The sequence below is a fragment of the Alexandromys fortis genome, unplaced genomic scaffold, assembly GCF_014885135.2.
Source record: "Alexandromys fortis isolate MF-2015 unplaced genomic scaffold, M_Fortis_MF-2015_v1.1 scaffold_4, whole genome shotgun sequence".
Taxonomy (NCBI): Eukaryota; Metazoa; Chordata; class Mammalia; order Rodentia; family Cricetidae; genus Alexandromys; species Alexandromys fortis.
The window spans coordinates 17,978,293-18,001,568 of record NW_026067944.1 but is presented as its reverse complement, the minus strand read 5'-3'; the positions used below and the strand labels follow the sequence as shown (position 1 = coordinate 18,001,568).

General features: G+C 37.0%; 1 protein-coding gene across 1 annotated transcript in view; it reads left to right on the top strand.

The window, feature by feature from the left end:
• Pros1 (protein S) overlaps positions 1 to 23,276 on the top strand; it is a 70,473-nt gene that overhangs the window by 11,286 nt on the left and 35,911 nt on the right. Inside the window, exons 2-3 of the mRNA XM_050149017.1 lie at positions 13,177 to 13,334; positions 16,004 to 16,028. Coding sequence (XP_050004974.1) covers positions 13,177 to 13,334; positions 16,004 to 16,028 — 183 coding nt within the window. The remainder of the gene's footprint in view (positions 1 to 13,176; positions 13,335 to 16,003; positions 16,029 to 23,276) is intronic.

Here is a 23,276-nt window from a genome sequence, read left to right as displayed (position 1 = left end):
AAGGGCAGAGATCTGTGGTCCTCTGGGTGCACTGGAAACTGGGAACCAAATCTAGCAGGAAAAAAAAAAGGCCTGTGCACACTTTTCATTGCTCTTATAATACCTCAGACCATGTCCAAAATGGGCCAGTATCTAAAAGGCTATATCTGCTGAAGGAATTCCCACAACAAAGCTATTTATCTATCTTCATAAAATTTGTGATAGTCGTAGTAATTAACTATGTCTAGAACTTACATACCAAATGGGGACTTAGAATTCTTATACCAAGTTAATATTAATAAAACAGAATGAACAAACAAAATAGCTGATTTTGAAGTTATTCTGTAATGAGAACTCTGTCTCCTCTCCTGTTGCTCCCCTATTGGTAACAGTATTTGGTATGGTTTATGATAGCCTGATTGTTAATCATTATTATTAATCATACTTTAAAAATAACTTTTGGCATTTTCTAGATTGTTACATTTTTTAAAATGACTTCTTTAATCGAACATTATGGTTCATACCTATCAATTTCCAGCACTCTGGGAACCCTAGGCAGGAGGATTGTCTAGGCATGCAGACTAGCTTGATCTTTGTTGTGAAGCTTGGTCTCAATAAAGAAAATAATAAAACAAAATAAAAATAAAGTTTTCTCTTGATCAAAAATGAATCCCCTTGTGTCTGTTAGTACTTTCATGGTCCAAGTTTAGTTGCCATATGCACATACTTAGCTATTGGTCTTCTGTGTTTTGACGGTCGTTTCTTTCCCTTAGTTGATAGGATTTGCAGAGGTTTTATTTTTTTTAATTGGCAATCATATTTCTTTAAGGACTACAATATGGTATTTCTATGCATGTAACTCAGGAAATGACTAAATCATGGTTGATAGTTGGTATCACGTGAGTTGCTTTTATTGTGTATCATTTCTTTATGTTGAAAGCATTTAAAATTCTCATATAACTGTTTTGAAATACCTCAGTACACCATTCACAATATAGAGTTCCCTTATTCACTTCAACTTCTTTTCAGAAAATTCAGTTGTTTTATTACATTTCATTTTCTGTGTGAGGGTGCACACATACATGTGGTGCACATGTGGGGCTTAAAGGACAACTTTGTGGACTTGATGCTCCCTAACCAGGCCTTCAGGCTTGGCAGCCAGCACCTTTACAGGCTGAGTCTTGTCTCTACTCCAAAGTAATCTAAGTGCTACTTAATCGAGAAAATATCTAACAAGACAAGGCAACATTTGTTATGTGCATTCTTAGGTATTAATGTATGTGGCTAGATATTAAACATTAAAAATGATGCATATGTTGAGCAGTTAAGAGCCGGTATTGGTGATGCAGAGAGCTAGAGTTTGGTTCCCAGCACCCATGTCAGATGGCTAACAACTTCTTTAACTCCAGCTCCAAAGGACCTGACAAATCCCTGGTCTTTCACATACCACACACAGACACTCATGAATACAAATAATTAAAAATAAAAATAAACTTAGATGCAATGAACTACACCACATACCAGCCTTTAAAATGTGCAAATTGTCTTAGCTTGTGTTCATAGTAATTATATAACCAGAACAGTATGTGAGAATATTTAGCATGCTTTTAATTATTTGCCTATCTCAATGATATTGAGAGTCACATAGTCATAATATTTCTTTGGATATGACCATGTTCATTCTATTGGCTTATTCTCCTAGAATTGTAAGTTGAACATCTAAATAGTACGCCTGTTTGGGACATTTCAGATTCATATTGTGAAATAGCTCCTTGGAAATCTGCTTCGAAAAGTTGATAATGCTTTCATCTTTGCCAACATTGAACATTAACTTTAGAAAAGTCTTTGTAAATGCAGTAATTGAAAAGTGGGAGAAGATAACTTTTGGGGAAAGTGAAGAAATATAATTTTAGCTTGACTTTTAGACTTTCCAAATTCTTAAGAAAAACTTGAAAATATTAGAGTTTTTGGATCACAATTCAGCTATGCTTGCTAATGTAACCTTTCTGTTTATTTGCTTCCTGGGGAGGATTCAGGAATGCTGATAACATTTGCATTCAACATCTTTTCATATTTGTATTGTCCTGGGTTATCTATTTTGAAATGCCTGTTGATATTTCAGTTCATTCTTAATTTCTAGTGGGGTCTTTTTCTTATGGATTTATAAGTCTTGTGTGTTTGTTAAAACTTTAAACCCCTTTTTATAGTTTGTATATTAATTTTCTTCTAACTTTTATTAAATATATTCTTTGACAATTTCAAACGTGTATATAAAACATTCTGGTTATTCTTGTCACTGCTCTAGGATCACCTTGTCTTATTGCTCTACCCCGTGAACCTCCCCTTCCCTGCAAGACCTATTCCCACATCCTTCGGGTTTGTTTAGTTTTGTTTGTCTGAATCAGACTCTGTGTTTTCATGAACAGACATTTTAGTATTTATAATTCAATCTATGTTTATATGGTTTTCCCTTTTTATTTGGATTTGAGTAATAAAGGACGCCCCCACTTCAATAAAATATAAACATAGGAAAATCCTGCCAAATGCTGTGGTAAAACAGTACAAGACCCACAATTTCATAAAATCAAGTTGCATCAGTTGGCAGACGATTGAATGATAGGAGTCAACTCGTGTGACTAGCTGTCAGATTTAAAAGCAGGCAACAAGATCTCAATCGCTATCGTATGGGACTGTATAGACATTTTTGCTCAGCTTAGATATTAGTGAAAATCATTTTAGCCCTGGTACTGAGCAGGAGTTGAAAGACAATGGTCAGCAATTCCTGAGGCTCCTGCTTAGTGACCACCTATTTTTCCAGTGCAATTTAGAGCTGCTGGCCCATAAGCCAGGGGTGGTGATATGTGCCTCTATTCTCTGATCCCAGGATTTAAGAGGAGGAGTAGGGAGAATCAAGTGCTTAAGACCCTCTGTAACTACATAGTGAGTCTGAGGTTGGCCTGGACTGCATGAAACTCTGTAAAGCAGACTTAATGAACAATTTATAAAAATCTACAGCAGTTAGGGTTTTAAGTGAAATTACAAGATTACATATTAATTTGGGTGGTATATCTTTTAAAATATTTGGCTTTTTTGTTAAGAATTATATGACATTAAGAGTTACTATATGACATATTTATATAGTCTAATCACATTTTATGGTGTCAGTGCGTGTCTGTGGTGTCCTGTAAATGTGTGTGTATGAATGCGTGTTGATCTGGGTGTATGTGTGTCTGTTTGTGTGTGTTGTGTGTTCCTCTGGATCAAACTAAGAGTCACATGAGTGCTCAGCAAATGTTCTGCCATCAAGTCATATCTCCAGTCCTACCATTTCTTTCCGTAATGACCTCCAACATCTCTTACTTAATTTATTGTTTGATATTAATATTTCTGCTGGCATTATGTTGCCTGATAAAGGATTCTTCTCTCTATGCTGTGAATATATTTTTTTATTACCATTAGTTAATAAAGAAGTGGGTTTGGCTTACGGCAGGGCAGAAAATAGCCAGACAGAAAATCTAAGCAAAAATAGAGGAGGAACAAATGATGGAGTCAGGCAGATGCCATGTAGCCACCAAGAAACTCCATGTAAAAACATGCACTAAACCGCAAGCTTTTGTGGTAAAATATAAAATAACACAGATGGGTTAATTTGAGATTTAAGAGTTAGTAAATAAAAAGTCTGAGCTAATATACAAAAGAGTAAGTAATTAAATTATAGTAAGCATTAGAATGATTATTTCATAAGGAGCTGCAGGATCTAGTGGGTGGGGCCTGGTGGGTGAAAAGATGCTGGTCCAGGACCAGCGGAATGGAAGATATTTGTAGCTACAGTTGCAACTCGGCTCCTGCTTTGTGTCTGATTTTTATTTGTGTTAGTAAAGGTGCTGAGATTTTTCTAAATTTTATTTGAAAAAATTGATCATATAGTTTGGTGGTTTTTCTCTTCCACCAGCTTGTCTCAGAATCATCCACATCCCAACTCACTCAAGTTGATGCTCTCTCTCATTCTCAAAAAAAAAAAAAAAACCTGACAAAAATGAGTCAGAACAAATAATCAAAAGATCAATAAACTGCAAAATGTCCAAACAAAATAAAAGGCACACACACACACACACACACACACAAAGCACACCCAAGCACACAAACAAAAACAAGACAAATCAAAGGACAAAAAAAGAAAACCCACAAAAATCTCACATGGAATTAATTTATGTTGGACTTCTACTTCTGGGTACAGGGTCTGCCCTGGAGTGTGTTTGATACACCTGGTGACTCTCCATTGGAGAAAACGAATTTTCCCTTTCCCAAATGATACCAATTGCAGGGAGTTGTTTAGGGGTGGGACCCCATGTCAGAGTCTGTCTTGAGTCAGTGCAAACTCTGTGCATGTGGTCCTCGTATCTGTGAGGTCATATGTGTCCAGAAGACACGGTTTCTTTGGCGTCATCCATTACCTCTGGCTCTTACAAACGTTTTACCTCAGATTCTTCATCGATCCCTGAGCCTTGAGGGGAGGGATTTAGAAGACATTTCATTTAGGATTTTTTTTTTTAGTTTTGGTCTTTTGTGACAGAGTTTTTCAGTAGCTTTGGAGCCTGTCCTGAAACTAGCTCTTGTAGACCAGGCTGGCCTCAAACTCACAGAGAATCGCCTGTCTCTGCCTCCCGAGTGCTGGGATTAAAGGCATGTGTCACTACTGCCTGACTTGGATTTTTTTTTAAAGAATTGTTTTCTGTCTAGATCTTTTAGAATATTCTCATCAGCACTATTTGATTTTCATTGTTCTTTGGATATCATTCATTTGATAATCATTCATGTTATCACCAGAATAATTTGTTTTTGCTTATACAATACTTCTTTTTTTTTTTTTTTTCTTCCCTGTGTAGCCCTGACTGTCCTAGAACTTACTCTGTAAATCAGGCTGGTCTCAGACTCAAAGATCAGCCTGCCTCTGCCTCCTGAGTGTTGATATTAAAGGCATGTGCTATCACATTGTGCTAAAATACATAGACACAGGGCTGAGGAAATGCTTACCTGCAGGGCCCTTGCCTGAAAGAGAACAGACAGAACCCAAATGCTTTGCTATTTTGCAAAGTCATCTAAATAACTTGATGGTTACAATTTCTTTTCTGAGGAGAGGAGATTTTATGGCATTGTTCAGGCTGACCTCAAATTCATGATTCCCCTGCTGCAACCTCTCAAGCAGTTGGGAGGTGTTTATCACTATGTCTAGTTTTAATGCTTAGTCTTATTATCTCTTGATTAGACTATCATGTTATATATCTAGTTTGCTTTCTTTTATCCAGTTCCAGTCTTTATATGAACTGTGTTTCTCATCAGTTCTGGAAATGCCTTTATTTTTGCAGATTATCATCATTGCACCCATTGACTCTTCTGTACTTATATGATGATTTATATCTGCTTCCTTATATCCTCTATTCTGTCTTCTTGGAAGTCTACACAATGAATCCTTTATGAGTTTGATCTTTCTTTGAAATTTTATTTTATGTTCCAGAACACGTCCTTAATTTTTCTTTTAGCACTTTTCAGTTTTGATAATTTTATTGTAGATTTTTCAGTTTTATTTGGTTTTAATTTTGATTTTTCTCCCCTTTCATGAACGTATTATCTTCTTAGTTAATCTTGAGGATGTTCATTACCTTTTAAAGTTTTTTTTTTCAGTTCTGTAATGATTGGTTTTTTCAAACCAAGCCAGTTTTTTGGTATTTTTTTAATTTTATTTTATTTGAGATAGGATATCAATATATAGCCCAGGCTGGCCCAAATTTGTGATCCTGCCTCTATTTCCAAGTGTGGAGTGGTAGGCTTGCTTTGGATTCGCTCTCTGAATCTTTATCCCAATGCTTTCCCTTTCTTTCTCTAATAAAATGTCATTTGGTTCTATTGTAACTTATATTAGCCTTTGGCCATGCCATAGGGATTTTGAGAGGCTGATAGAAATTATGTTGAATTGTAAACATCTAGTGTATGATCAATCAATATTCCAAAGCTTTACTTGCTTGTGTGCACTTTAAAAGGACAATAATTAAGAGTCAAAGGGGAATCCACTGAGCACTGTAGTTCTTTTTAATACTCTCTCTTTGTGTATGTATTTTGATCAAATACACATCTCATAAATTGCTCATTAAGTTGGAGTTCTTTTTAATTAGCTGATCTGGGGAAAGAACCCAGGAGGCTTCGGCAATGCTAAGCACATGCTTCATCCCAGAGCAGTTCCTCAGGCCCCTGAGAGACTCTAAGCACACTTTCTACTTGTTGATTTCAGAGATCTGTAAGAGGCTGCAAGTCTTGGAACATTACAGAATGAGGCCAGCACTTCAGTTTTGACTTTGATGTCCCCAAACAGTCTGCCTGTTATTTGTTTAGACAGAAGCGCAGACACAGGCCAGTGAACTAATAGTGCTGATGCCATCTTAATAAAATAGGTCAAAGAGAACAAAGACAAAATATTTTCCTTGTGTTCACTCCTTGGTACATGACGCCAAAATCAGGTTGTGTTTTCGTGTTCCCAGTGGGTAGGAGATTAGAGTGGCCAGGAAGCTGACCGGGATGCTGTCTTTTGCTAGCCATCAAAGGGGCTCCTGTTATAACTTCATGGAGTTATAGCATAGCAGTTGGTTGAACAGCAAGGCCTAGAGAAACTCTCTGTCATACCTTACCAAATTCAGAACTGCAAATCTCTTCAAATAAAGTATCTTCATGTAGGCTTCTCGTTCGTTTTCAGCTGTCCAGACCTGAAATAATCACACAGAAACTATATTATTTGCAATACTGTTTGGCCAATAACTTAAGCATATTGCTAGCTAGCTCTTATATCTTAAATTAAGCCATTTCTATTAATCTGTGTATCGCCATGTGCCTGTGGCCTACTGGTAAGGTTCTGTCTGGAGTCTGGCATCTAGCGTCTGTCTCCTGTGGAGGAGGCTACATGGCTTCTCTCTGACTCTGTCTACTCTATCTGTCTGTCTGTCTGTCTGCCTATCTATCTATCTATCTATCTATCTATCTATCTATCTATCTATCTTCCAGCCTGGCTATATTCTGTTAAGCAGCTTTTTTTATTAATCAGTGGCAACAAAGCATATTAATAGCATACAGAGGGAAATCCCACATCTTCTTCATTTGCCTCTCAACTAAAGAAATAGACAATATAATTGTTTTGTTGTTTTCTCTTTTTTTTCTGGGTTACAAGTTTGCCACTGGGAAGTAAGTAACTAACCTTTACTGCTTTAGCTCTCCTTGGTTAAATCAAAGGTTCCAATCTTGAAAAGACAAGGACAGTGGTTTATTCTGTTTCCCTCTAGAATAGAGGCTGTAAATTAAAGTAATAATTAAATCCTGGAGTCGGGAAGCCCATTCACTTCTGTTGTAGATAAACAGTCCAGACGTTGTTTCTCTACTCAGTCAGTCACTGAATTCTTCCAGAGTGGCGGTCAGTGGTCACATTTTTAAAGGACATCAATGGCTCCTCTATTAAAAAACAAAAGCCAACTTCACTGCTCTATTCGAATGGTTCAGCATCACCTTTGCAAACATCACAAATAACTATTTCCTTTTTGGTTTACAGCCTCACATCCCAGAGTCAAATCCCAACCCAAGCCTATCTTGTGATCTTTATCCTTTCAAAATGCTTATCATCAGCTTTTTAATGGTTCAGTTCTTTGAAGCCCAACATATGACTTCCGTTTCCAGAATAGTTCTCTAACCATTCTCTTACCATTAGTACAGTGGATGGGAAGTAATGTTTTCTCAGCAGCATAATACAAAATATTAAACAAAACTTAAAATTTAGAGAAAGCAAGTAAAACACTCGTCATTGAAAGAAAATACTGTCTTTGATGAGATGAAAGCATAAGATACATATGACCTTGCATTGTGAAAGCGGTGCAAGTTTTTCTGAAATTTGGTACTGATTTAAAGGGATGAAAATCCTACTTAATAATGTCTATCTTTGGGTTTTTCTTAATTCTTGCAAAAGCCACATTTTCAAAACATTCTCCACACTGCCAAATAGAACTCTCATGAGATATTTATGGAAAGAAATAAAAATATTTGTAGTTCAAATCTAATTTCTGTTAATATTTTTTGCACATCCAGTCATCATTAATGACTCAAGATTGTTGTGTGCTAAAGCGGTTTTGTTTTTCATAAGCTTTAAGGAAAACATGCTATTTCAACTATTCGGGTCATGCTAAGTACAATGTCAAAGGGTCAAGTGGCTCTTCTGTTTGCATAGGGAAAGGCATTTCCATCCTGCATGCAACACTGAATCGCAAACACAGATATGAACCCTGCCAAGATTCTCCTCTCCCCTGCATTCTTTCATGAGCAGTTTTTCATTGTTAGGATGCCCAATAAAAAGGACTCAGGGAAAGCGACAGAAGGCAAACCTAAAAGAGAAGCAATAAACAGCCATTTTTGATAAAGAAAAGGCATAAAACTGGAAGATCTTTACATAAGCCCTTCTAGAAGTTGGGTGTTCCTCCATCTGTCGCCTACTTTTGACTGTTGAGTAGGTTTTGAATGGAAAGACTTGGAGGTTATCGGGAAAACACTTTAACCATGTGCTTTTTAAAATATTAATATTTAACTTCATTACTAAATGTAGTACTTTTAAATTCATTTATTCTTCCACAATTCCAAACATGTAACTAATATATTTTTGTTACACTCAGTCTCTACCCTATCTTAACATCCCCTCACTTCCACAAGCACTCTCTCTTTTTTTTCTTCTCTTCATTATTCACATAGGGCTGCCAATGTGAACATGGATGAGGAGCTATGTACTGAAACATCACCAATAGCTTCAGTACTGAAAACAATGGCTTTTCCCTCGTGGCTACCAAAAGCTCCCCTGATCAGATGGTCCAATGAACCCCACCTGCATCTTTCACTGAATATTTAAGGATTTAGTAGTGTGTAGAACTGTTGCAAAAATTCCATATTCCTGGCAGACATAAACTGTGCATCCCTCCACCTTCTAAAATCCTAAGAACAAACTGAGCCACGATTCCATCAAAGTTCATTTGGGGAACCAATGAGTCTATCAGCTTCACTGAGACAGCACAGTGCCTACAATACTGTGAATGTCCCCCTACAATACTGTGATATTCTTTGCAAGTTGGCACAGCTCAAGTTGTCTGTTCTTTCCCTTGGATTGTCACATAGAACAAGATCCTACACTGGCAGCTCCTTTTGCTGTAAATTCATGAATGGCTTGGTCATGTCCTAAGACATCATTTTTCAACCTTTCTCCATAAGGTTACATGCTTACACTCTTTTTGCCCCTATCTTCTGTGATAATCCCTGAGCCCAAGATTAATATTAGTATTCTTTTTAAAAAATAATATGATTGTGTGTATATGTGAGTGTGTTTGTGTATGTGTGTGTGTGTATGAGAGAGAGAGGGAGAGAGGGAGAGAAAGAGAGAGAGAGAGAGAGAGAGAGAGAGAGAGAGAGAGAGAGAGAGATACTTGGCCCACAAACTTAGTATTCTTGATGGAAGATTGCTGGGAAATGAATATTTCTTTTAAAATATATTTAACCAAGAAGTAGAAATAGACAAGATTTCCTGAGTAAATTGGGAGCATGGGAACCTTGGGAGAGGGTTGAAGAGGTAGGGAAAAAAGGGGAGGGAAGAAGCAGGAAGGGAAGCAGAGAAAAATGTAGAACTCAGTAAAAAAATGAATAAAAATATATAAAAATAAAAAAAAATATTAAAAATATATTTTGCTTTGATTTGTCGTTGTTGTTGGGCCAACATTTTCATTGTTCTGTAAAAATCTTATGATTTTTCTCAGAAAAATTATATATTTGCTCTGAAGTTCAGGAATTTCACATTTTTTGCTATATTTATTACAAATAGCATGCTGAAACACTTGCAAGTAGTGAAAGAGCTGCTCATGTAGGACTCGAATGATTGACAGTGCTGCTATTTATCAGTCAGTCGTCCTCTTGACAGGTAGCACATTCATCGCTATCCCTTAGGCACACAGAGCCTTGTCTGAAGTTTGTGTGTTCATCTCTTAATGGTGACGAAATGGACAGAGATGAGAGCTATAAGTATAACCCAAACTATTTACTTAGGGGTTGCATTTACATTTCTGTTTTGGGATGTAAGAGACCTAAAGAAACGTTACTTATTGCACTTATTTTTATTACTTTCTTTTTGTGAGATTATAATGTAATAACATCATTTATGCTTTTTCTTCCCTCTAGACTCTTCTTTCTTTCAATTTCATGGCCCCCTTTTAATTAAACATTGTTACAATATATACCTATATATCCCTAATTTAAATATTGTTATACATATATACTTATATATTCCTAAGTAAAACAAGTTCAGTATGTAAAATATTACTTGTATGTATGTTTTTATGGCAGACCATTTGGTATTGGATAACCAACTGATGTGTTTGTTCTTTGAGGGGCAGAATATTTTTTATCATGTTTATCATTTCTTAGTTGAGTATTGTTATTTGTGTAGGGCTGAGGTCTTTTGTTCTTTCCACTGTCCATTTTGGCATGTCTATTGTTGCCCTTGGTCAGTTCACGTTTAGGTACTTATGTTAAGGAGATTTTATGGATGTAGCCTCTTACATTGCTAGGAGACACAGGAAACTCCTGGATTCTCTGGCTCTTACAATCTTTCCATACCATTTCACTTTGCTAGACTCTAGGTAGTTGCTTAGGCTTCCAGTAACTGTCTTTGTTTCTTTCTTGTTGAACAAGCCTTAAGTCCAATTAAAGAGCTGTTGGTTACCCCTAAGGTATGTGTGTCACACTATTCCACTCTTTGGGTCTTAGGTGCTGTCATTGTTTTGTGGGTGTATTCTTTGGCACTAGGATCCACACGTCTGTATCTTGATTGTTTATAGTTTTCTGAAATGGGGGGGGTGAGGATTATCTTGTAGGTATAAGGACAAATATTTAGAATGAAGTAATAGATTGTTCTGGTTTAGTAAAGCGGTGGTTATAGGGTCTCTTCCAAGACCCATGACTTTGCTAGCTCTGGGTAGTTGCTTAGGTTTCCAGTAACCGTCTTTGTTTCTTTCTTGTTGAACAAGCCTTAAGTCCAATTAAAGAGCTGTTGGTTATCACTAAGGTATGTGTGTCACACTATTCCACTCTTTGGGTCATTCTGTCATGGTAGTTGTAGGAACATAGGCATCATAGTTGGGTAGGACTGTTGCTTGTGTCCCTTCTTTGGAAGCTTGAGAAGTTCTTAGAGAGGAGGATTTTATGTCAGTTCCAATTCAGGAGCCTTTGGCTACTGTGTCTAAATTACAAAGTATCTTCAGCAATAGGAACTTACCTTCTATCTCTGAGGACCAACCAAAGGTCATACCAGTAGCCTATAATATTATTAAAGTTTCTTGGACAACCCTGACCAACAGTTCAAAACAGGGCTTCTCATACCTGGTGTTGTTGTTTTTTTGTTGTTGTTGTTGTTTTTGTTTTTGTTCTTTTGCTTTTGGAAGGAACATTGGCAGCCCAGATGAGTAAATTTTATTTAAACTGTATGTGTGTGTGTGTGTGTGTGTGCGCGCACACATACCACACATGTATATGTATGAACATATAAATGCAATATTATTTTTTATAAGTAATATAGTTTTATGTAATATAGGTAGATAGTTATGATTACTTATGCCTTTTTCAGATATCCATACTGTTGTTATTTTTCATACTGTATTTGTCTTCCTCCCCCATCCCTGACAAGAGGTGCCCCTCTTTCCCCTTCCCCAGTCAGATCACGTGTATCCTGCTTTTCCCTTAGCTTATCTCATTTCTGAGTTTCAGTTGTTTAGGGAGACTGCTTATCAACCAGCCCTTTCCTTTTACCCCCTTCTTTTATCAAGTTCTTGAGTATCTATTGTTTATTATTGATAACAAGACACTGACATGAAACAAACTTATCTATTTAGAGACTTGCTCTTCTTTGTAGTAAAAAAATGTTTATGCATGACATCTAAAAGAATGTAAAGACTTTTTTATGCTTTTAAAAATTTTCTTTAAGTATTATATATATATGTATATATACTAATGGTATATATAAGTTCATGTTTTTCATTATTTTCTTCAGATACAATTGCTACTGGCAGTTTAAGAATATTTTCAAGTTATTTCCTATATGTTTGTCTACATACTATTTATATATTTGCAGTTTGGACTGCTGTGTTTGTCTATATATAAACGTCTATGCTGAGAGAATAGTATTTGAAAATTTGCATTTTAGTTCTTATGTTGGAGGTATTTACTTTGAGGATTTTCTTTGAAAACTTCCTTGATATTCTTCAATTAGGTATTACAGCTCATTATTTTTAAGGGTATCCCTCCTCATTTGTCTGCAGTGTTTCTAATTTTTGCTCCTATAACAATGTTTTTATTGTTTTCTTTATATTGTTTGTATTCAGTTATTTTGTATACAACCTTGCAAATATATTCTCCTTACTGGCTTTTTTATTTGCAAAAATGACTTAAAACTCTAATTGCAATGTTATATTTTATACAATGAGAACAGTTTCCTCCAAACTTAGTATTGCAGTTGGTTATATAACTTTTTGTGGTTGTTCACTTGTTTATAACTTTTTCTGCAACCTAAGTTATTTTCCTTTTCTCCTTGTTTTCTGTAGCATACTCTTAGCAAACCTCCCCTTTTTCCCTAGGTTTTTACTTTGCCAGGTGTATGAAGGGTCAGTTGATTTAGTCTGTCAACCCTCATATAGCTGATAGGACTTCATGTCTGTGTTTCTCTGTCTTCAAAGAGATTCCAAAGGTTCGCCATTAAAACTAAAAAAAATTTGTTACTCCTGCCCTAAACGTGGAGTCACTGGTTAGATAAGTGAAAAACAAACAAACAAACAAACAAAAAAAAAAAAAACAAAAAAAAAACACTGAATGTCATCTAAGTGTGTTCGGCCTCAAGCTTGAGCTGGATAATTTGTATAGCTCAGATAAAACAGCTATAAGTAGCTGCGTAGACAGGCATGGACCGAGTCTGCTGGTGGAGTTGTTAACCAAAGGCTTTATATAGCTACATATTTTCTGAGTTCCAACCTATCAATTTTAAATATCGTGCAGATAATTATTTTAGCATTTATTATTTAACAAGATGATATAACTTAGAGGAAAAATAAAGACATTTTTATTTATAGAAGCTTATGCTTTCTATAGTTTTGTCAAAAGAACGTGCCTCCCAAGTCCTGTTGAGGAAGCGCCGAGCAAACACCTTGCTTGAGGAAACTAAAAAGGGCAACCTTGAAAGAGAATGCATTGAAGAACTCTGCAATAAAGAGGAAGCCAGGGAAGTCTTCGAAAATAATCCAGAAACGGTAAGCATTCGTTGACGCTGTTGAGTCCACACTTAGATACACATTTCCAGTCGGAACGTTGCCAGCTGAGCTTCCTCGCTTCCATTTGAAAGCTAATGATTTCGCAGATCATTTTTCACGCGTTTCCACTGTCACTTCAGACAGGCTGCAATGGTGCTCTAGCCAAACTAGATTTCCCTTCAGCCTCATTATCAACAACTAGCATTGACTTTATGCTTTGCAAGTATTTTGTTTCCTAACCAAAGTTTGGTAGCACTGAGGGTTCAGGAGAGGAGGCGTGTGAAGTGGGAGTGACCATGTGCCTGCTTTATCACTGTGTTTTTCATTTATTTTGTTCCAGATGATTGCTGGATTGTATTTGAGAGAGTCTCTTACTCTCTAGCCCCAGCTGCCATGGAACTCACTATCGTCCTGCCTCTGCTTCAGCCTCTCACGTCCTGTGATTATAGGCTGGTGTGCCCCACCATGCCCAACCTAGCTCTAGAAATGGGGCCACCTTAACTGAGGTTAGTTATTACGATGCCATGTATGCTGAGTGTACGTTGTTCCATAACCTTCGCAAAGTTTCCTGAGGTCACTGATAATCAGCAGTAATCTTTGGTGTATAAAATTTCCAAGTCACCCACCACCCCTTCAAATGTTGCCCAATCTGAGCATTTTAGGAGGGGTCGGTCTGTGGCATGCCTGTGGCCAGCAGGCATAGCATGAATATGTCCACGAAGCGGTGGAAGTATAACCTTGAGAGTCTAAATGTCACACTTTTCAGGGTTTCCTCAGGTATTTTACCTGAGCTGAATTACACAGTCTGGAGTAAAAGTGAGAGCTGGCATACACAAGCCTCCTCCTATGCCTCTGCCACAGCTCCCAGCCTCATGGCAGCAGCTGAGGGATAATGAGCAAGGACTCTTTGTTCATAGAGAGAAAATTTGTCCCAAATTGTAGCTACTTGTGTTCTATGTGGCTGTTTTTGTAGTTCTTTTTATCCCTACATGTTCTGATAAGTTCAAAGAAGAAAATTTCCCCAAATACACACCAATTATTTTAATCTATCTAGAACTGGTACAAAAATGTGATAAAATAACTTGATCAAAGAAAAGCAACCTGGGTCGGGCTGTGGTGGCACACACCTTTAATCCCAGCACTCGGGAGGCAGAGGCAGGTAGATCTCTGTGAGTTTAGGTGAGTTCTAGGACAGGGTCCAAAGCTATACAGAGAAAAAAAGAGTCTCAGGGGAAAAAAAAGAAAAAGAAAAAAAGCAACTTTGGGAGGAAAAGGTTTTTTTTTTTTTGGCTTACAATCTTGATTACAGTCCATCGAGGAAAGTTAAAGTAGGAGCTCAAACCAGATGGGAACCTGGAGGCAGGAACTGATGCAGAAGCATGGAAGAGTGCTACTTAGTAGCCTGCTGCTGGAGACTTGCTCAGCTTGGTTTCTGACAGAACCCACTGCCCCAAGAGTACCGTCACTTACAACGGGCTGGACCCTCCCCCATCAACCACTAAGAACATCTCTACAGATCTGCCTACAACCACATTTTATGGAAACATTTCCTCAACTGAGCTTTACTCCTCTCAGATGATTCTAGCTTGTATCAAGTTGACATACAATTAACCAATACAGACAATAATAATACAAACTTTTCTATCCTACACAATATACTTATAGTATAGAATTTTATGTATATATTCCATGTTTTACATTTTCATACTAAAAAGGAATATGCATGCACTCTTACAACTTCCATAGTACAGAAGAATTTGGTATGTATTAGATAGAGGAATAGATTCTTTCATTTTATAGAAATTTTAAAAAAGGAGAAAGAACCGTGTAATAAATCCCAGCATACCACCTTCCTTTAAAAAAGATCAAGACTTCTGTTTTACTTAGCCTGCTCATTACATCTACTCAGTAGTTTTGATAGATTGCTTTGAGCGACTCTATCACCCATAAAAAACTTTATTGTTTATTTCTGCATTGTGGATATGTTTTCAGAGCTCAGCCTTTAAAGAGTAATAGGGGGAAAGACAGAACACAGGAGGGAAGTGGGGACAAGGTGGAAGAGGAAAACACAATCATGTGTCTTTCCCTTGACTGACATTGGTTTTGTTGATAGATTCCACCCATATTCTGTATGTATCCCTCATACTCTTAGTTCACTCTTCCCAGTTTTTCCCTCTAATATTCTTGTCATCAGCGTATCACCATTATTTGAACCCCATGTGTTGCTCCTTATTGTCTCACATCCCTTTAATCCCAGCACTCAGAGGTAGAGGAAGGTGGATCTCCATGAGCTCCAGGTGGACCTGATCTACACAGTGAGTTTCAAGGTGGCCAAGGTGATGTAGAGAGACCCTGTAAAAAAAAAGTATATTAAATGGATGTTTAATCACCATGAAAAATTAAAGGATTATAAAAGAAGGTGTATATTTATCACCTTAAGTATAACCAGTTCAAATTAGAAGCTTTAAAAATATTATCTAATTGTTCAGTAGTATATACATATATTGGCTATTGATTCTTGAAGTATTTTCATACAAAAACTTAGAAATTTGAAAACACACAACATGTAGGCCATTCCTATTTAATATAAAAACAAACTAGAAGTGGATCTTTATCTCTGTAGTGAAATTTGAGTTTGCTAATATGTCTATTTTTTCTTTTCTTTCTAGGATTATTTTTATCCAAAATATTTGGGTAAGTTCTAAGTATTTGAAACATAAAATCTTAGAAATTGAAGATATGCTCAAACCTCAAATAGATATGTTCAGACCTCACCTTCTGCCCAAATACCTTTCCAATACTGTTTTATCAATATTGAGAAGATGTAAGACCTATGATGCTTTTGTACTTAAAGTCATATGCACTAATTTGGAATGACTATTATGTTAGTCTTTATATTTTAGTTTTCCACATCTTTCTTCTAAAGTATCTTTAGGTTGAGGCTAATTATATTCAGACACTCAAACATTATGCACAAATTCCTGTTCATGGGCTATCATTCAAGAAATAAAGGATATCTAAGCTCATCAAATAGTATGATGTGCACAATTGTCACCTAGTCATTTGTAGAGGTCATTCACAACTCCTTATTGTGACATCATCTCATCACTTCCAGCAGCATTCCATTCGTGCCATTTTAGATTCTGGACTGCCAATAGTATAGTCTATGTATACTCACATAGGTTAGGTGTTGTTTTGGCCCACAAAGGGAGTGGCACTATTAGGAGGGTGACTTTGTTGGAGGAGGTAGGTGTAGTCTTATTGGAGAAAGTTTGTCACTGAGGAGGCTGGCTTTGAGGTCTCATATATGCTCAAGCCAGGCCCAGTAAGACAGACCACTTCCTGTTGCATGTGAGTCAAGATGTAGAACTCTCAGCTACCTGTCCATCACCATGCCTGCCTGCATGCAGCCATGTCCCACCATGATGATAATGGACTGCACCTCTGAAACTGTAAGCAAGCCACCACAATTAAATGTTGTCCTTTATAAGAATTGCAGTGGTCATGATGTTTCTTCACAGCAATAGAAACTATGACTAAGACAAATGACGTCAATTAAATACAACTTCAGAGTAACAAAGCTTGTTTTCTTAAAGAAAATGTGTAAATGTTTTATGTTAATATTATTTCCAAACTGTCACAGTGGGGTTTATTTTGTGCATCTGTCTCTCATGTGATCATCTATGTTTGCAACAGAGACTCATTTTCCTTTTCCTGCAGAATACTCCTAATTTGTGCTTATTTTCACTCTGTTCTTAGCTCTAGCCAAGTAGAAATGAAAAAGCAAATCTTTGGAAGAATATAGAAATGAACTCTGATATTGTTGCTCAATATAGTCTTATAAATGGTTAAGTCATTAAAATCATTTCTCCTGAATTTTAGTGTAGCTAGAGAGTTTATATGTACAGGCTCCCAAAAGGTATAGAGAAACCCTGTCTCAAAAAAAGAAGAAAAAAAGAGAGTATATATATATATATACTTATATATATATACTTCCGACCTTTGGGAACCTTGTGGTGAAATGATGCTATGGATTTATACTTACCCTTTTGGATAATTAGTAGGTTGAAAGTCAAAGACCACTTTGTACAAGATCATGTTATAGAAACAGGTGCCTGATTTTTCTTCCACAGTTCTTAGTGTACATGCTGGTCAGGATCCCATCTTTAAAGCACTTGCTGAGCTTGGGTAACTTGACTCTACTGTACTACTCTGTAGTCCATCTTGTTACCAGTTGTAAGACAGCAATCAGTTCTATGGGATCTCCCGTAGAACATAGGAAGATCTTAGTTCCCCAACCTCTATGAGTTTTGTTGTCACCCCTATAGATGGATTTTCAGCATGTTTCCAAAGCACTTATTAAAATGTATTTCTTTCTCTTTCTCTTCATTTTTTTTCTCCGCTGATGTGCAATTTCTGTTTGCCCTTTCTCTTCCTTCCTTTCACGTTTTAAGCAGGCTGGACCCCTCTTAACTTCCATGATGAGATGAGATGGGATTCATTCAGGGTGGTAAGGCCAAGTCCTTTCTTTCCTTCTCTAGCTCTTAACACCGGTGTTGAACATTTTCTTTCAAGTGTGCACCATGAGCAGTAATTGGGAGGTGGTGATATTTGATGGGAATTGCAACAAAGTTTTATAAAAACTCTTTGATTTTACATTTTCCAGAGTAGACAATGGGTAGAAGCATTCATCCATGAAAGGATATATTTTTGTATGCAAAATGAGTCACCACTCTCTGAAACAAAAAGCCAAGGATTTACATTACTGAAGTTATTGAGAAAAGATGGGTCATCAGGCCTATTCCAGCCTCTCTTATTTAGATGAGGTTGTAAATATTTTATTCTAAAAAGAGAAACTGCTTAGTTACTAAAAATGTAAGGTTATATTACCCTTATTTCTTAAGGCCATGTAATGAAGAAGTGTTTTCACAGAAATAACAGTCTAAAAGATGCATTCTTTGAACACAATCTATTTGAATAAAGATAAATAATGTTTTAATATAGAACTATGTGTTTGGGAGAGGTTTCTCAAATCACAGCTTTACTCCTTTTGTCTCTTCTAATTTTTTTTTCTTTTCTGGATCTATCCAACTTTCTCTTCTTTTGCCCTGAATTCCTTGGCAGCATGATAGAAGACTAAAATACAAAACAAAACCTGGAATCTGAGATGTAGGCTCCAGTTTCAGAGTAACCGCTAGCTGGCAATGTAACTCATTGGATTTTATGTTTCCGTTTTTGCTTTTTGTGCTTGTTTTGTTTGTCTTATGTGTTTTTAAAATAAACTATTTGAAGGGTTTTAATTTTTTATATGGAGAATATCACCATATTTTCTATCTTCAGAGCTCTTGGATTGCTAAAGAGATTGATAATAGATTTATTGTCCATCTTTCTTCTAATGTAAGGTGTTATTTAAACCATCAGGTGGAACAAAAATGCTTTTGACTGAAATTTTATATTTGGTCTTGTATGTATAAGTGGTGAGGTCCATTGTTGAAGGAGAAAATGAAAATTCCTTACCAAAGTTCCATGTTTAGTCATTGGATGTGCCTAGGGGCAGTAGTCTTAGAAAATGTACACTGTATAATCCTGTTCACAGTAAATATAGTAGTAGTTTATCCATCCACAACTTATACTTGCCTCTTTCTATAAGAAGAGATGGTTATTCAGCAATTAGACCACAGATGCTTTTTGGACAGTCTAGACTTAAAATTCCAGGGCCATATAAAGCACTTGATACAGTTACCTGTGCTATCTGCTGCCCTTACAACATCCAATTTGGAACAGAAATACTCTGGGTTCACTGACATTTATTGCATAGATGGAAATAATTGATGTATTTAGTTTGCTTCAAGAAATAAAAGAAGATAATATTTTCAAAGAATTATTAAAGTGTAGCTTTATTATACAAATGTGTTTATATGTAAACTTATAAAATCAAGCTTATGAACTACTTTTGAGTAGTACTCTACCACTGAGTTATGCTCCCAGAATATCATTATAACTTCTGTTCTTCCTGAGGAAATAGGATAAATAAGTTTACCATCTATATAGACACTGGTAAATAGCACCTGGAAAATTGGATGACTTTGTTCATGGAGAAAAAGTTTTCTGGAGAATGGTAAACTTTGACCCAAAATATAATATTAGAAATCATTATTTTAGGGTTGGAGATGCATCTTCCACATATAAGACCTTAAGTTTAATTTCTAAACACACACACACACGACACATACACACAAGATAGATAGATAGATAGATAGATAGATAGATAGATAGATAGATGATAGATAGACAGACAGACAGACAGATAGATAGGTATAAAAAGCACACTTTAGTCTGCAGGTCTTTTCAAACTGATGAATAAATCCAAACTTCTTCCTTCATTTTTTCGCATCATCTTTAGAGAAACATTAGGACTCTGGACACTAATGATAATAAAATTTTAAAGCAATAAGAAGTCATCTGGTAGGAGATAAGATGTGTAGTAACTAAGAGCTAAGGTGAGAAGACAAGCCATAAGGCTTCACGTAGTCCAAAGTGTTCAAAGGCAGAAACAAGAAGTACAGTAGAGTAAGCCACAAAGAACGAGAAGTAGAAACATGAATAAAAGGATGTTAAATGGAAAACAGTCAAAAGAATTGATTAAAGCGAAATTCAGGCTTGGAAAATGTTTGCAGTTCACAAGAATAACGGGAAACTGCAGCACAGAGAGCCTTCACATGAGCCTTTCAATCTGTCTTTGATAGCGTGCATTTTCCAAAGATGACACAGAAGTAGCTGCTGCTCCTCATGCACTCTGCCGTGCCATTATCAGCAGATATATCCTATCTTCCCCATCCACATATCCTTGCTTGGATTCCGGAATTGCTTTAATCATAGTTTACGGTTGCAGTAGTACAATACCTTTTAAAGGGCCTTGCAACACCTAATTTCTCCTTGGATGCTAGCTGCCATGGAATAAGGTCAGCTTTAAGACCACCACGGTAAAAGAAACTCACTCACATGAAGAGACCATGACATGTGATCACTCTATATGCTGGGAGAGGTGGAGTGCCAGACATCATGAGCTGTCATGTCTGAGTGAAAACCCATCTTGGAGTGGCTTTTTACTTTAATCAGACACTCCGACTGACTCCACATGCCGCAGAGACCTTTAGTTGGGTGATCCAATTGCTTCCCAGATAGTTGACTCAAAAATTTAATCCCAAACAGTTATTATTTAAGCTAGTAATTTGAGGGATGGCTTATTATTCTGCCAAGGCAACTAATTGTTGAGTATTTGAACAAAGAAGTATAATATGTCATTTCTTTTATGGCAATAATTTGGAGCTCTTAATAACATGAAAGTCCTTAAGAATTTTATCTCTTCTACATCATGGGTTATTTTTTAGTTTGCTAGTCATTGAAGCCATTGCTTTTATTAGACTTGTAGTCAGGAGCAAAAGGAATGGCGTCAACCATTTGTGATATTAAGAAATTATACAAATATTATTGTGTTAGTCTCTATGCAACACTGGAAGACTTTGAAGTTGCCTGCAGCAACCAGAAACACTGACTCCTATTGACTTAATTATACATGCTGATTCAATCAGGCTCTGGTCTGCCCATTCGCAAGTTTCTTTGCTACAAATCCAAAACACAGATTTATGTGACAGTAGATTTCCCTGCTAATCCCAGATGTTTTTTGTTAGTTTATTTTAGATTAAGGTTCTTAGCTTAATCTAAAGATAGGAGAAAGGAGCTTTTATTAACTTACTTTCCTTGACTCTGTTTAGTGCAAACTGACTTTTAGATTTTTAACTTTTCAGAGAGAGAAATGTGCTAACCGGGAAGCTTCTAATGATAATGAGTGAGGAAGGAAAGTACAAGTAAAGGAATATCTGATGTAGAATGGGAACAAAATCCAACCGGTTCTTCTCTTTTAAGGTCAATAGTGAAGGGAATCTTCCGGATCCACAAGCCAGTACAGCAGATGAATGGGTTCTTTTGGTGTCTTCTATCTTCTCAGAATTAGAAAATTAAGGTGGTGTTGTATCCTGGGATCCCTTAGCATTCACAAGGCTGACGCAGGAGGATCACAACAAAGCCAAACTGTAGTACTTGGGGGAATAGAGAGAGTACTGGAGAGATGGCTCAGTGGTTAAGAGACTATAGTGCTCTTGTGAAGGACTTGAGTTCAGTTTAGGTTCTAGGTGAATCTGATACCTATGACCCCACACATTCCCCCACATAGATACATACACATCACTTAAAAAATAAGTCTTAAAAATTAAAAAAATGAATAAAAAAGAAAACTTATCTAAGGCACATCTTGTAACATCTCAGGGAAGAATTTCTTTCCATCCAACATTTCAGTATCCAGACGGTATCTAGACTGCCTAGTGACAACAGTGACTCCCCCAGGGACCAGAGCGTTCTTGGCACAATTACATTCATCCATTCTTGTTCAAAGCATGATACAGATTTGTGCTTTATTGTAAAGCTTTCTGCATAGTACAAAAACCTGGTGTCTTCAGGAAAAAGAAAAGCTCACAACAAATAGAAGCTGAACAGTGACAAAAACTTTGAAACCAATCTGCAAATATATTCAATCAAGAGAGCACAATGGGAGTGTAATGAAGCCAGTGCCTTCTGGGTCCCTTGTCACTGTGGGGTGGAGAACCTGCCATAAGTCAAAATGAAACTGCTACTAAGAAATTCCAGTGGCCTTCCAATAAAAGATGCTCTGTCACGTGAAATAAGGGAAGGTCAGATGGCTCCACTATGGAATGATGTGCCTCACATCAGTCAGGGCTGAAAGATTCACGTGTTAGCATGAATAAGACAGAGAGCTAGTATTGGGCATTCCAGGTGATGTCAGAGATTTCATTCACTCAGCCATTGTCAAAACCTCATGGAGGAAAGGCTAAGCAGTTGGAATTGCTATTGAATAATTGCACTAAAGATGACTTACAGAAACCTGTGTGAATTTTGGGACAGGGTTAGTTTTCAGATAGGAACTAGAAGCCAAATAAATGTTCAATAGTCCGAGCAGACCTAAGCTCTGGCAGGCAAAGCTGAATCAACAAATGCTAAGAAGCAAAAGCTTCTTTCAGAAAAAGAACTGTCTGAGGTGTAGAAAGTAAACTGAAGCAGGCCACGGACTGCAGGATGGAAGCTAGGAACCACAAAGCTGCTGCTGGAAGTGCAAACAGGAAAAAGATACAAAGGCAGCAGTCTCTGTGGTGCTGAAGGGACCTGATAAAAAAATGAACGTTGGCTGCTGGAGGGTTCCAAGTTGGAAGTTTGTCCAGTCATGCTCTGGTATTCCTATGTGACTTCTGAAAGTCTCTGTCAGAGAGTCAGAGTGCCTGGTACTGAGAATCTGTTAGGGAGCCCATGGTTGGGGCACTGATAGTCTCAACTATTATTTTGCTAAATGGACATAGTATCAAACTGCCCTAAAATTCATGTCTGTACCCATCGTTTCTTGTAGCTCTCAGACTTAGAGCTGTCTGAGAGGCGTCTTTATTTACTGAATGGTGAGTTATGAAGAAACACAACTGCTCAAAATGCAAAGAATAAGTGTCAGTGGAGACCCAGGCACAAACAGGATTTTTTTTTTTTTAAATCACATCTCTTCTCTGAGATTCAAGGTCCATGCCCAAAGAGGGGATGAGGAGATGGCTAGAGTCAGAGGCAGGTCAGTACTGGACCAAAGCAGTGTCGTCCGCACATGACAGGACAGAGGCTCTCCTGTACTCACAGCAGCTGTGGATACCTGCACAAGACCAAGTAGTCAGCATTCTAACATGAAGTCGGGAGGGTTTGTTAACCTCACTAGCTGAGACGCTATGGGCAGTTGATGGCATCTAGGAGAAGGAGACTCTGGCCTTACAGCATGGAATTTATGAGTAGAATCAATGGAAGTTAGAGAAATTTCATATATTATACCTTAGCTAT